The sequence below is a fragment of the Ursus maritimus genome, unplaced genomic scaffold (genome assembly GCF_017311325.1).
Source record: "Ursus maritimus isolate PB19 unplaced genomic scaffold, ASM1731132v1 scaffold_19, whole genome shotgun sequence".
NCBI classification, from domain to species: domain Eukaryota; kingdom Metazoa; phylum Chordata; class Mammalia; order Carnivora; family Ursidae; genus Ursus; species Ursus maritimus.
In genome coordinates, this window is record NW_024424341.1 from 52343310 (window position 1) to 52358787 (window position 15478).

General features: G+C 55.2%; 1 protein-coding gene across 6 annotated transcripts in view; it reads left to right on the forward strand.

The window, feature by feature from the left end:
- The first annotated feature begins 10236 nt into the window (after positions 1-10236).
- POU2F2 (POU class 2 homeobox 2) overlaps positions 10237-15478 on the forward strand; it is a 32880-nt gene continuing 27638 nt past the window's right edge. For all 6 annotated transcript variants that reach the window (XM_040634055.1, XM_040634049.1, XM_040634050.1 and 3 more), the window contains exon 1: positions 10237-10312. In XM_040634055.1, the coding sequence (XP_040489989.1) occupies positions 10246-10312 (67 nt within the window). In that variant the 5' untranslated portion in view covers positions 10237-10245. The remainder of the gene's footprint in view (positions 10313-15478) is intronic.

Genomic DNA, 15478 nt, shown 5'->3' on the forward strand with positions numbered 1-15478 from the left:
GGCAAGTCGGTCTGCAGGCGTTTGCTGTCCTCACAGCTGGCCTTGCTGTGTGAACTTGGAGAATGTACAGGGCCCCGGGGACACGGTTCAGTGTGCACCCCAGCGTTGCTATGACTCGGGGAGGCAACCAACATGAAAGCTTCTAGCGAATGGTTCCTGTTGGCAGGAGGCCATAGCCTGGACAGGGACAGGAGGCATGTGGGTGTCTCAGATGGCAAGCCCAGGCCCAAGCCAAAGGGAAGAGTTGGGCAAGGGTCTGAGGAGAGGTCGAGCAGGTGGACGGCGACACGGACTTTGAAGTCCAACTGCCTGGATGCCGACCCTGGTTCCATCTGGGTCAGCCCAGGCAAATGATTCGACCTTGCTGAGCATCAGTTTCTCCATCTCTAAAATGGGCATATCGATAATGGTTCTCTCGTAGAACCACTCAGTGAGAATATTCAGTGAGAAAATGCGTGGAAAGTGTTTCTAACCAGTGGGTGCAGGGTACCTCCTTGAACCGTCTAAAGCAGAATTCTGGATTCCTTATCTCTGAGCTCCTCTAGGAACTTGTCCCATCTCAGGAAATGGTTGTCACACCAAAAACCTACACATGTCCCTTGATCCTTTACTTTCCTTCAAGTGTCCAGAGCTCACAGTTTGTTTCCACTGTGGCAGGGACTGTCTCATACAATGTGGGCCAATGCGATTTTATCAAGTTAAACACCTCTGAATAAATGTTTATGGGGCACCTCCTGCAGGCAAGGCCCTCTGTGGATGCTGCTTAGAGGCCACACAGTTCCAGGAGAGGCTCAGAGAGGTTGGGTGGCTTGCTTGAAGTCACACAGCAAGGACTCAGTAAGCTTCATAGAGGCTGAGAGAACCCTAGGACCCACTTCTATGTATGCTAAGAATAAAGGAACACCAAAATGGAGTTATAGACTTGTGTTCTCAACAACAAAATGGCAAATAACTAATATTTGCCAGGTCATGTATTAAATTATTTGATTTAATAAAACAAAATTCATAGTGTCCCCCAGGTGGTGTGGTCTGGCAGTGGCACCCAACTGTAAAGTCAAAAATGGGAGTCTTGTTCCATGAGGCCTTCGTGAATGGGACAGCTGGCCCAAGGGACACTCCTGCCCGTGGCTCACTGAACCCCACCGCTGGGACCTTACCTTACCACCTATTATCAGACTCCAAAGCGGACACCTTTTCCGCCACGCTAGGTGCTTTTGCAGAAATGCAGGGAGCATGCCTGAGGGTAAGGAGAGCCGGGTTCTGGAATCCCCCTGCCCCTTCCTGGTCTGGGCAAGTCCCTGCCCACTCAGGCCCACCTCGGGCTGCTCCTCTGGAAAGAGGGGAAAGGAACAGCACCTGCTCTACTAGCTCATTGGGAAGATGCCAAGAGATGATGCAAGGAGAGCACAGAGCACATGGCTGCACGGAGCAGGCGCCAGCTGGCTGCTCGTACTGCTCAGGAGAGCAGCGGGCAGCCGGGGGCTGGGGCATGGTGGTTTCAGAACTCTTCAAGGGTGGGGTCCTGGGCTGATACGCCCGGTGTCCTCAACTCCTGGCACAGGGCCTGGTAGAGTGGGCCCTCTGTGAAGGTGTAGAGTTGAATTGCACAGAAGAGACTTTGGGCCAGGCTGAACAGGGGCTGGGGACACCAGGGAGGAGAGGGGAGCTTAGTGGAAGGCCTGGCCTTTGATTTCTTCTTGACCCCCATCCGCCTCCTTGGGAGGCCAGGCAGGCAGTCCCATTAGCTTCCTTTTGCATGTATGGAGGTCACTGTCCTTTAGCTTATTCTTAAGTAAATACCTACTGAGGTCCTCCTATGTGGCGGGTGCTGGGGACATAGCGTGAACAAGTCAGGCAAGAGTCAGATTATTTTCATGGTTCCACTCTGAATGTTGAATGTCGGGTTCACATGAACACATTATTTAAAATAAATAAAATAAGCAAGTAAATAGTGGCAAGGGGTTTGCCCAGCCAACAATGGAAGTATGTGGTGAACCAAGGCTTATGATTAATGCAATTGGGGGCAGTGGAGGCCCTTTTAAAAGCAAGATAAAACCCAACAGGACAGACATGCTCCCTGTCCTCCTGGCTTGGACATTTAGGGAGGAGGGAGATTATAAACAAGCATGTAACCTGCGAAAACTTGACTGTTAGGCAGTGAGAGGTGCTGGGAGAGGATGGAAAGGAGGAGAGGAAAGGCTAACGTGAGGCGGGATGACCAAAACCTCTCTGTGTTGAGGACATGTAAGTGGAATCCGGGAATGAGTGAGGGAATGCACCACAGAACATGTGGGGAAAGGTGGCACCAGGCAGGGGGAGAGCGCAAACAAAGGTCCTGAGGCACTGCAGAGGCATGATGGGAGGTGATGTGGTAGAGACAGGCCGGGGTCGGGTCACATGGCAGGGTTGAGCAGTGGCCAGTTAGGATGGAGTCCCGAAGCTAGCATATTTTGTCAGCCTCCCCAGGCTTCTCAGGCTTGGGACGTTAGTACCCTGGACAGCGGCTCGGTCCCTGGGAGCGCTCGCAGCTATGGGGCGCACCCTACTGAGCAAGGACTTGTGTGAACGTTTGCTTCTGTGCAGTGAATTAGGGGTGGGTGGGGAGCAGACAATACTACGACGTGTATGAGCTGGCCCCTGCCCGCAGGAAGCACAGTCATGTGGGCGCGTCATAAACGTACAGCTTAATCAATCTTTATCAAGAGAACATCTGTGCCGTCACCACTCGGGTTGGAATCAAGAAGGCCACCAGCTTCCAGCAGCCCCCATCCCTACGTGGCCCTTCTCCAACAACACCCCCCACCCCTGCTGGAAGTAACCACTGTCTTCACTTTGGGGATAACCATTTCTTTGCTTTTCCTTTGTAGCTTGCCACCTATGTCTCATTTAATGTACTCTAATTTTAATTCAAAAAATAGAGATGATCTGATTATAAAAACCAAAACCATAACAGAAAAGATTAGAAACCCTCTGCTTCCCCGGTCTGGTCCCCTCACCAAAGGTAGCTGTCATTAGTCAGTTACCTTCAGACCTTTCTCTGCATTTGTTGCTACCTGCATACCCACAGAAAATGTGTGGCGTTGTTTGTAGTTGTTTTATATAAATGATATTAAATTGTATAAATCCTTCTGCAGCGTGCTTTTTCACTCAGCAGTGGCTTGGAGAACTTTTCAGGTCCACCTCTGTAGGTCTATCTCATTGTCTTTCACGACCACATACTGAGGCTGAATATACTATGATTTACTCAGACACTGTCTTATTGGTGGTATCCCGGTTGTTGCTGATTTTCCTCTTTCAAACCTTCGATGTGATGAACACGTTGTGAACTTGCTGAACTCCTTGTGCATGGTAGCAAGTATTACATTTAAGATTAATGATGTTCCTGTCAGCCCATGGTTCTGCCCCCATTTCACAGAGGTGGTGCCTGAGGCTCAGAGAGGTCCCAGGGTCACACAGCAAGTGAATGGAGGAACCAGTCTGCAAATCCTCATATATCTAACTCCTAAACCAGTGCTTAGATATGCTGTACAGATATTTAGAGACTGCAGGGTGGGTGCCCTAATGCAATGAACATTCCTGGAGCCCGGCCTGCCTGCAGGCCCAGTGCTGGGCTCTGACTCCACAGTAATGATCAGACCCCGCCCTGGCCTCAAGCGCTGCCCTGTGGGGCAGCCTCAATGGGAAGTAATTGCAATGCAGTGCCATTGGTGCTAAAGCCCAAAATGCTGCCTGGACTGTGGGAAGACGAGGTCATTTACTATTAATTGGGCCTCTGGCAGAGTCAGAGAAGACTTCCAGGGAGGGGAGATTTGAGTTGAGGCTGACAAAGGAGGCAGGAAGGCTAGGCACATAGGGAAATCCAAGGTATTGACCAGAGGAAGAAGGTGAGCTCTGAGGGCAAAACGGCTGCACAGGTTGGCAGAGGTGCTCAGCCACTTGGCTTGGAGAGCCAGGCTTGGACTTCATTCTGTGGGCTCTGGGAGCCCTGAGGGATTTATTCATTCAACAGAGAGGGTTGGAGCACCTGCCATGTGCCAGGCACTATTTTAGGGGCTGGGAGTACTTCAGTGAACAAGACAAAAAAAGACACCTGCTTTCAGAGAGCTTCCATTTCAGAGGGGGAACCAGACAGTAAAACAAGTGGGAAGTAGTTGAGTTCTAGAAAGCACTACGAAGAAAATGAAACCAGGTGATGGTGTGGAGAGAGACTAAGGGAGGGCCTCTTAGAGGAGGCAGCCTTTGAGTTGAGTTCTCAAGGACAAGAGGAATGGGAAGAGATGGGAACAGCATTCTAGGGGAGGGCTCAGCAAGGTCAAAGTCCCTGCAGTGAGGACAGACTCGGCTTCCTCCAGTGTGGCTGGTGTGCGGTGCTCTCTGTGGGCAGCGGTGAAGCCCTGCAGGGCCCAGAAGGCCGTGATGGTGCAGGGACTGGGCTTGTCCCAGAGACATAGCAGAGTTATTGGAGAGCCTCTGGACCAAGGATGGTGGCCCTTGTGCTTCAGCCTTTGGACAGCTCCCTCCCTGCCTGTGGGACCGCGGAGGCCTTGAGCCGGCAGTCAGGCTGGAGGACTGGGAAGCCTGGGCTGGATTGGTGTGGACAGCATGGGGTTGGGTAGGGGCTCCTGGGCCAAGGGCGGTGCCTTGTCAGGGGAAGGCCCGGGGCCAGGCCCCTGCTCCTTTAGCTTCCTCGGAGGCCCTGGTGGGTATGTGTTGATAGATGCCAAGGGCCCTGTTCTCAGATGACCTACAATCTCAGAGAGACATGTACAAGCCAGGAGGAGCAGTGAGCTCAGCACAGCAGTTTGGGCACAGGCTTTGGGGTCAGAGAGCCGGTGGTGTGCCCCAGCCTAGCTGTGACCGTGGCCCTCACTTTCCCTCACTTCTTTAAAATGGGGATAACAAAAATCTTCAATAAAAGGTGAGGAGTCAGCGGAGCCCCGAGTATCCTCAGCCAGGTCCTCCTTAGAATAAGCCTGCAATACATTCCCTATCTTTCCCTGTATTTGTCCTACAGCCAGTTGCTCCATCAGACTATCTTGCCCATTCTTGTTTCATTCAAGTACGGATTGTTAGAGCTGGAAGAAGCCTTTGCGAGCTCCTCCAGGCCCTCCCACCTAGATATGCGGAAACTGAGGCCCAGAGCACGTAAGGGGCTGCCCTAGGTCACCAAATGGCCAGTTCAGAATGGGGATCTGCTTGGTCTCGTGACTTTTGTCTTCTTGAAGTCATATCACAGTGCTTCTCGATCTCTTCTTACTTGAGGTGAACTCTTGGGAATTCTGGCAGGTTTTGGGAAATTGGCGTCCGGAAGTTGAAGGTGATACAGTGAGGAATGCTGTGTCCATGTGAATTTATTAAGTATCTGCTGGCTTCTTGGTCCATAGACCTCGCTGTTTCTGAGGTGTCTCTTCCTGATCTTGTGCCCAGCACTGACCTGGGCGTCTGCTTTCCTTCCCACTGTCCATCGGTGATGGTCTCAGTATTTACCCAGCCACGTGAACATGGACCCTCATGGCCCCAACTTCCCTGTCATCTTGGCCATTGTCCCAGCCTCCTCTCTGCTCAGCCTGTCTCCGGATTCCACCCACCAGCCTGTCCTCATGCCACAGATCTCTTACACACACTGTCCCTGCTCAAAAGCCTTCCACCTACAACATCAAATCCAGCCTTAAGGCACGTATGGTGCCCTGCCCATATCTTTCTCATCCCAGCTTGAGGTCTCCCTTCTCTTCAACCTTTCGAAGGCGGGAAAGGTACTTCTTTGCTCCTGGGCTTCATTCTTGACTCCTCCCCCCACTCCTACCCCACCTTCAGCAAATCACCAATCCTGTTGGGTCTACTCTCACAATTGCTTCTAGGGACACCTGCTCTTTTCCTCCCCCACTCACAATTGCTTCTAGGGACACCTGCTCTTTTCCTCCCCCACTGCCACCACCCTGGCCCCAGCCATCATCCCCTCCATCTCACGTAGACACCACCCATTTCCTCACAGCTGACCTTCCTCACACTCCAGCCCTTCAGTCTGGCCTCCCACGGGGGCCCAAATCATCCACAAAAACATTCACAGAACCATGTCACTTCCCTGCTTAAGACCCTCTCAGTGGCGTCCCGCTGTGCTTGCAGTAAAATCCAAAATGCTTGGCTGGCCTGCAAGGCCCTGGGGTCTGGCTCTGCCTCTCCACTTTGTCTCTTCTATCTGCCCTGTCTGCTGTGTACCAAGCCATACGCACCTCCCTTCCTACCTCTTCTGTTCCTGTTGTTGGCAGCCCGCTTCCCCACATTCTCCAACAGGCCAGACTGCTGTGTAAATGCCACCTCCTCACAAGCCTTCTGTACCACACCGCCCTCTATCTTCCATCAGGTTATCAGGCAGGTTTCAGCCCAGCTCATCTGTAGGTCCTCAGGCCCTAGCCCAGGGTTTGGCACCAAGGGACATGCAGGAAACATTTGAATTGAAGGACATGGAAGGGTTGGCCTACCTTCAGCCAGGAACTGAGGAGTCAGAGGGAGTCACTGCATTGCTAAATATCAAGACTAAGGGCTGCGGGAGTGGGGCTGTGGGCCGCGAGGAGATTTGGTGTTCCTCAGCGGGCTTTCTGCTGTCCACTGGAGGATGGGGAGCATTTCGAAGCTTGAAGGAGGCCCATGGTGCAGTAGAGAGAGAGCAAGCTGTGCGGAGGACAGGTCTGGGTTAGAATCCTGACTCCGCCATTCACATGCTGTGTGACGTGGGGCAAGTGACTTCACCTCTCTGGGCTCCAATCATCAGTAAAATGGGGATGATCATAGACCTTACTTTCTCAGATTGTCATGAAAATTAGAAATGTATTGGCTCAACTAGCACAGAGTACACAGTGCTGCTGCTGCTGGTGGTGTGGGTGATGATAGCAAAGAAGACATATATTTTTAAGTCCCTGGATGCTCCGAAGCAGATCATGGGGTGGTTACAGCTTGACCTTGACTTGGGGGGGGGGCACTGGAGAAGCAGTTTTGAGGGCAGGGTGGAGGGTGAAGCAGGTGTGTAAACAGGAAATGAAGGCTCAAGTCCAGAAACCAGGAAGGTGGGGGAAGAGGTGGGCAAGCAGTGCCCAGGGCAGGCCGAGGCTAGGTTTGGTTCGATACTTCCTGCTGTCCACTGGAGGATGGCCTTGCAGTAGGACTAGCCAGACACCTCTCTGTCTCTGTGTCTGCATGCCACTCGTCATCCTGTTCTATGTGTTTGGGTCCCTAAGCCAGTTTTCCTGACTCCCCCCTTCCCCCCCCCCCCCCCCCCCCCAGAGGCTGCCCTGCCTGTTCTGTGCTGAAGGCCGGTGTGTTGAGATGAAGAAGGAGGTTGGTATCAGTGAATCGCCAGTTCCTCTCCTGGCCCAGCTGTTGACTCGGTGTGGCCTGCATCCCTGTCTCCCTATCTCCTGCCAAGCTGGGGGTCTGAGGGGCCTCTCTGAGCTCCCACATGCACAGCCCTACAGATGAGGCAGCACGTGTGAAGAAAGACCCCTTGGGTCCCCACACAGAGCAGGGACGTGTGGGGGGCTGAGTGGAGAGGTCGCCGGAGACAGCGGGAATCCCGAAAGAAGCCGGGGAACCAAGCCACAGAGAGGGTCCCCAGGGGCAAGAGAGAGGAAGAGGCCATCGCTGGGGGCCCTGAGGGGTGAAGAATCCCGCTCTGCTGTCCCCGGTGGGCTGGCTGCTCCCCCCCACCACTCCCCGCCGGGCCCCCGGGGGACCTCGCTCTAATAATGTATTTGATCGACTCGCCGGCCACGTACAAGCGATTATTGTCTTGTCGGGAGTCAAACGTATCGATCCGGTGAGAAATATGAGCAGAGCAATGGGGCCCGCGTGTCAGTTACCAGCCCCGCTGGCCCTGGGGAGCCCCCTACGTCTCCTTTAATTACCGCTCAGCCCTGAGCCCAGCCTGGCCTCCCCTGCACCGCCTCCCTCCCAGGCTCCCCGCACCCCTAGAGGCCCCCCACTGCTCCCCAGCTCCCATGTCCTACCTGCTTTGCTTGAGGCCTCTTCTCTGGCTGAGAGGCCACTATACGCCCTGCCTGGGCCTCCCGTTCCTGGCTGCCAGGCCTTCCCCACCCCGTGGCCCCGAACTCTGCCCCTCTGTCCTCTCCCGGCAGGCAGACATCTCAGACCCATTCTTCTTCCACTCTGTGACTCCAGCTCAGGGACTCAGTCAGCCTGGGAGGCAAGACATGTAGGGCGATTTTATCTCTTGGGGGAGTGCTTGAGGCCTTCCCTGGCTCCCCCACTCAGCTACAGACCTGGGAGGGTAGCACCAGAAATGGGTGGTGCTTCTCTTCACACTCACCCTAAGGGGCTGACACCCAGTATGTCCAAAAGTAGGTACTGACATGGATGACACTGACTATGTCCATGGTGGAGCATGGGGGTGGCTTGGTGGGGTTCTGGCCCCCCATAATGTCCTTGTGACTCATTTCCAAGCCCCTGAAGACAAATCCTAAATCAAAACAACCTATGGTGTCAAGACAAGACTCCAGTACTCACTGCCACCAGCCAGACTGCTGTCTGGAAGGCCCTCATGTACAGAAACCCTGCATCTGAAAGAGAGACAGGGGTGGACCAGGAGGCCGGAGGTCTGAATTAGAACTGGGTTGATGCTGTGTGGTCTCTGGACCTCCTCATTGCAACGGCCTTTGTGATATGGGATGTGTGGAGTGTAGATAGCTGGGAACTGTCCCCTCTGTACAGATGTAATAGCTGCTGGCCATCCCCAGTGAGTGGGCCTGCCATCCTGGGCGTGTCCGGGTGCACAGGGCGTGGGTGCAGAAGGAAGGGCACTCATGAAGTTCTGCCTGTGTGTTCTAGCCTGCCTGAGTGTGCATGGGTGTGAGCTTGGGCACGCATGGCCAGGAAGCACGCCTGGGCACACACGTGTAGATGTGCCCTTGTGCCCACGTGAGGGAGCAGAGGGGTTTCTGTACACAGGACTCACCAATGGTGGGTAGAGAGGGTTGGTGTTGGACCCTGAGCACACAGAGGAGGGTTCCCGTGTGTCTGCGTGTGCACACGTGTGTGTGAAGTGCCGGGGCCCATGTGTGTAAATACTTGAGTGTATGTGTCCGTCTGGGTGAGTCCAGGCGTCTGTGCGCGCATGTGGTTTAGGGATCCCTCAGGGTGGGCTCGGCGAGTCCTGCGAGGCCGAGGGCGGGCAGGCTGGCTGTGTGGAAGCGCCAGGGGGCCTGGCAGCCTCGGACCGGGCGCAGGGAGGAGGAAGAGGGCAGCGGGCCCGGCCGCGCCTTTGTGTGCGCGGCCGTGCGCTGGGAGTCCTGCGCCTTTGTGTGACCCTCGCAGGTGTGCGCGCGGGGGCGGGGGGGGGCGCGGGGAGGGGAGCGGGGGGAGGGGCTTCCTCTTCCGCAGCCGGCCCCGCCCTCCGGCCTATTGGCTGGGCGCTGCCGCCCTCTGGCGGGCGCGGAGGGAAATGCTGGGCCAGGAGCGCAGTTCTGAAAAGGGCCGGCGGTCAGTGGGGGGACCCGGGGCTCCTTAACCGAACCGCCTCAGGCTCCCGCATTTGCCCCCTGGCAGACGTCTTGCCACTCTGGGCCAAGGCCCCGCCCCGTCGCCCGCACTGCCACTGCCCATGGGCACCGCTTCGTCTCAGTGGACGGACGCCTCACCTGCGGACAAGTGCATGGCTGGGTACCACCCTTCCCACAGCCTTGCAGGACACCCACCGCAAAGGTCTCTTCCTGCTGTACTTCTTGGCTTCATCGCTTCTTGGCTCTGGGCCCTCGGAATGGCCACCTCAGCTCTCTGGCCCTCAGTCTTTTCGTCTGTAAAATGGGGCAAATGGTGATCACCTCAAGAGATGGTGCCTGTCAAGTGTGCCTGTCAAGCCCAGCATTTTGAAAGTCCCCCCCTCCCACCCCAAAACTTTAGCCAGTGTTTAGTGTTGTTGTTGTTATGGGCACACCGTCTCCCAGACCCACATGCCCTGTTCCAGATGTGTTTGCCTTGGTGGAGGCAGCTAGAGGGCTGGGGTAGCTGTTGCAGGCACCTCCTGGAGACCCAGCTGGAGGAGTCAGCTCCTCCAGCCTACTTGTCCTGTGGCCCACCACCCCCACTTCCCCAACACACACATGATTTGGGGTCCTCTGCCTCCTGAGGTGGGCCTTTGGACCGGAGTATTTTCCCTTCTGAAGGGGGCGGACCCTGTGGTTTCCTCCCTGGGTGACTTCCGGCTGAGAGGGCTTGGCCCCCAGAGAGGGCGGGGAGATGACACAGTTGTTCCCCCAGCCCTGCGGGGCGGGCAGCATGGTTCACTCCAGCATGGGGGCTCCAGGTAAGGGGCCTGGGGCCAGCGCCGGCTGCCTGCCCTGACTTTCCTCCTTAGCTGTCTCCTCTTACTTTCTTTCACTCTGTACCTCAGCAGCTCCCCCTTTCCCACCCTGCGTCCCCACGCTCAGCTCCTCTTTCCCCTTCCCTTCCACTCCAGACACCTGGGGGCTTCTGATCTCTCCCCTCATCTGTGCTGCAGTGTTCTGAGGGCTCTGGGGGATGGGGAGGATGGAGCCCCGTAGTGGTAACAGGCTCTTACATGGAGGGCCAGTGGGTGGGCTTCTTGGTTGGGGACTGCAAAGGGGTGGGAACACTGAGTTGCAGGACTTTTCAGTGTGTGTGAGTTTCTGTGCGTGTGTCTGTGAGTGGTAGTTCTGAGTCCTCTGAGTGTGCCTGTCATGTGTCTGTGTGTGAGGGGCTGTTGTATGTGGCATTGTGGGCTCTCCTTGGCAGTGATCTCTTGGCTCACTGCCTCACTTCATTTGTCTCAGATGTCACCTCCTCAGGGAGGCCTTCCCTGACCTCCCTGTCTGAACTGGCAACCAATCCCGCCGTTCTCAGTCCCCTTGCCCTGCTTTGTCTTTCCTTTATGGCATTTATCACTGCCTGAAAATTTATTATATGTCAGTTGACTGAGTGAATGTTGGGTGCCAGGCACCATACAAGGTGATTTGTATTTGTTGGCTCATTTGGTAAAATGTGTCCATTTCTGCATAATGATAGTCATCTCCCAGCAGTGCTGATGGGACAGTTAAATGAGGTAATGTGTGTAGATGCTTAACACAGTGCCTGGAACACAGCAAGCGTCAGTACTGCGTGATTGTTTCATTTGCGGCCGTATAGACGTGAGTGTTGGTGTGTGTCACATTCGTGAGTGTCAGCGGATGTGAGTCCTTCTTTGGCGTGTACCATCCTATCTGCATCTGTGTGCGCGGGCATCCCTGGGATCCTTCAACAACATATATTTATTGAGCAGTTCCGTGCTGGGTGTTGGTATACAACTGAAAAAAGGAGCTTTCGGTCCGTCCTCCTGGAGTTCCCAGTTGGGGGAGACAGACCTGTTGCCAGATAGAGGAGGAGGCACGGGCAGGGGGTCAGGGCTGGGATGCTGGAGACACAGGAGTCGTGGGAGCCTAGAAGACCGGCCCAGTTGAGCCACTGGGGTGTCAGAGAGGGCTTCCTGGAGGAGGGGACGTCTGGGCTGAGATACGAAGGATGAGTGGGTATGAGCAAGGCGAAGGAGGTGAGGGAGGGGGTTGAGATGGAGGGAAGACTACTTGCAAGATGGCACGTGATTATTTATTGGGGTGACTGTATGTGCAACTGTGTATGTGTGCACACATACAGTGTAGACACGGAGATCCAGGGTGTCTGCACACGCATGCTGTCTACTCCACCACGGACTCATCCCTGTCTGGGGTTGAATGGGGGCCTCGTACGTGCTGGAAGTACTGAGTTAGACCCCTAACTGGGGATTTCTCACAGAGCCGCCCTGCCTGGGAGGCCCACCTGGCTTCCCTGCCTGGACACGCGTTAATATGCTGCATGGTCTTGGGCAGATCACTCGTCCTGCCTGGGCTCCACACCTGTGGACTGGGCTCAGGGGTCCACCCTGGCCACCTCCCAGGATGAGCTGATTCTGGGCGTGTGAGTGTGCACACATTTGTGTATATGTCTGTCTGAGTGGCCTGGGTATGGGTGTGTCTGCCTATGTGTCAATCTGTATGTCTGTCTGTGCGTGACTCTGGATGTGTATGTCCACATCTGTGTGTATCTGAGTAACTGTGTGTGTGTGTATGGGTGTGTGTGCATGTCTCTGTGTGTGTCTGTCTGAGTGACTCTGGGCATATGTGTGTGTCTATCTGAGCAACCTGAGTGTATGTGTGTATGCACATCTGTATCTATCTGTATGTCTGTGAGTGACAGTGTGAGTGTGTGCATGTGTGTGTGTGTACATATATGTCTATTTGTATGTCTGTGTGTGACTCTGGGGTGTGGTTCGGGGTGCGTGTGCATGTGTGTGTGTGTGTGTCTGAGTGACCTGTGTGTGTGTGTGTGTGTACATGTATGTTTATTTGAATGTCTGTGAGTGACTCTGGGGAGTGATTCGGGGTGTGTGTGTGTGTGTAAGTGCAGGTGTGCATGCACATGTCTGGGTGTGTGTTTTGCAAATCTACCCATGTCATTGTGTCTGGGCGTATGTCTTCTCCGCCAACATTTTTGCCTGGGATCTGTGCACACCTGTCCCTGCGTGTGTTTGTGTGGTCTCTGTCCTCATCTGGGCCCTGCCTGGCTGAGGCTGTGGTGTGTGTGCGATGTGGCAGCGCTTGCCTGTTGTCGGCACAGCTGTGGGGCCACCCTCTCTTGTTGTGTCTGCTGCCTCTCTCTCCATTCCTCCCTCCTGACAGCTCAGAACTGTTCACTCCCTTGAGGCCACCCAGGGACAGATGTGGGGCGGTGGGGTGTGAGGTGCTGCTCCTAGGGAGGCAGGGACCGGGCCAGCTGGGCCCACAGAGGTTCCCGGCAGTGCAAACCCTGCCCACAGGGGCTCCCAAGCCGCAGCCTTGATCGAAGCCGGCTCTGAAGGCAGGAGACCCAGGGGACAGGCCAAGAGGGGCCAGGAGGGGTGAGGGGCAGCCCTTGAGCCCTCTATATTTAGTCCCATTTTCGGTAAGTGCTAACGAGAAGCTGGCCCAAGTCTGCTAAAACCGGCTGGGGGAAATGCAGAGGAGAAGTGAAAGTCCGGGGAGGGAGGGGCGAGGGAGGGGTGGGGAGGGCGGAGGGGACCCAGAGTCCCAGGCCTGAGGCAGTGGGGCAAGCGAGTGTGACCCCAAGGGTGTGGGTAGCCCTGGGTGTGTCTGACTCCAGGATGGTGGGATTCCGGGGGCCCAGTAGAATTCTGCATTGCTTTGTCCTGCCTGGCCCTCTAAAGAATTATATACCTCCTGGGATGGGAGAAGGGAGGGGTGACCATGGTCATATAACCAAGCAGCCTTTCTGTGTGAACGAGGCCTTGAGATGAGCTGCGGCGGAAGGCGCCAGGCGCCAGGGAGCTGGAGCATATTAGGATCACCTGGTGGGCGTGGGGGTGGGGGTGGAGTTGGTGGCTTTTCAAAAATCCAGATGTCCAGGTCTCCCCTTGTCCCAGTGAAACCAGAGTGTCTGGGTAGGAGTAGGTGTCTGTGTTTCTCTAGAGTCAAGAGAGAGGGGCCTGGGCCAAGGCCAACAGCCTGCAGGACGGGCACCTCAGCAGGCCTCTTAACGGGATTGCCAATGCCCTCAGGTGTTAAGGCAACATTTGGCTTTGGATCTGTGGTGGAAATGGAGTCCCCTCTTCATCTTTGGTGGGCATGATTCAATGATTTCCCTCATGCCACCTTTGCCTCCTCAGCCACTATCCCTGCAGAGGTTACTTTAAAGGTTTAGGTTGGAGTTGCTTGGGGATTGGTGCTTAAGGTCAAGGTGGCAGGTGGCAGCAGGGAGAGACGCTTGTCTGGGACAAGATTGGGTCCTGGTCTGTCAGAGATTCTTGCATGCATTCGTTCATTCCAAAGACACAGTTCCAGCCAGGGCTGTTATGACACCAGCTTGGGCTCTAAGGAGCTCATAGGCTGGGGCAGGGGGACGTTGTTGCCCAGGGAGTCAGAGTGTGTGAGGGGGCAGAGGCAGGGGGTTCCCAGAGAAGAGAGACACTAACCACCTGAGGAGTCAGGGAGGACCTCACAGAGAAGGTGACGTGTGAGCTGGGACCTTAAAGAGGAGCAGGAGTTTGCTAGTGGAGAAGAAAAGGTCACTAGGTGGGGGAAGGGCAAAGGTGAAGGCCTGGAGGAAGGAGGGAGATCAGGGTCTTGGGGCACCCTTGTGCACTCGACCCACACATCCTGGGCTGGGCAGTGTTGGGGACCCCAAGATGAGTCAGACCTGCCCTCAAGGGGTTCCTAGTCTAATGGGGGAGACAAACTGGGGCCCAGATGGCTGCAGCCTCTAGGTCAGTCACCAGGGGAGAGGCTGGGCCAGCGGGAGCCGGGGTGGAGGAAGGCACTGTCATAGAGGACAGAGCCTGTGCTGGGGCCTGAAGGATGAGTAGGAGGTCACCAGGCAGACAGAATATGGGATAGCCTTCCAGGCAGAGGGGGCAGCCTACAGCAAGGCCTCAGGAAACATGTTAAATGGCAGAGAGACAGTAGGACGGGGCATTTAGCAGGACAGGGCAACATTTAGCACCTACTGTTCTGAGCTGGGTGATGCCAGGGAGCCAGCAGTGAGTCAGAGCAGGCCTGCCCCCTGGTCTGGTGGGAAAGGACGCAGACACAGAAGCCCTGTGGGCTCAGGGCTAGGACAGTGGGAGGGCACGACTGTGGGAGGCTGTATTATTTTCCCAGGGCTGCTGTCACGGAGTACTGTACGCTGGGTGTCTTAAACAACAGAAATTAATTTTCCTGAAATCTGGGAGCTGGAAGCCTAAGGTCAAGGTGGCAGTGGGGTTGGTTTCTTCGGAGGCCTCTCTCCTCGGCTTGGGAGGGCCCACTTCTCCCTGTGTCTTCACATGGGCTACTTTCTGTGTGTCTGTGTCCCAATTTCCTCCTCTTATGAGGACACCAGTCATATTGGATTAAGGCCTACCGTAATGGTCTCATTTAACTTGATTACCTCTTTAAAAACCCTATCTGGGCTTTTCTTGGGGAGATGGGGAGCTGTGGAAAGGTTCAGGGCCAGGCTGTGGGAAGGATCTCCCTGGGGCCAGAGGGACACTTGTTGGGAGGAAGGGCCGGAGAGGGGGGTTGGAGCAGGGGTCTCAGGGATGCTAGGAGGGGTGGGATGCAGTATCGCACGAGCATTAGCAATTGCCGGGAGCTGGACCAAGTTCTGGGCCATGTAGAGGCAGGCTTAGGCAGGACCCCTGCCCTTAGTGTCCTGGAGTCAGGACTGGGGTCTCTCACCTGGGACCAGCACCCGGGACCACCTCCTGTGTCTCTCAAGATCATTAGTCACTCACCGCCATCCTAGTGCCTAGAAGCAGAGCCTGAGCTCTCATAGCATCCTGGGCACCTGCTCCCCACACCACCTCACCAGCCTATGCCTAAATACTGTGTACTGGCTTTTTTTTTTTAAGCTTTTAATTTCTTTTTTAATGTGAAAACATACTTACAGTAAAGTGCTCAAATTTTAT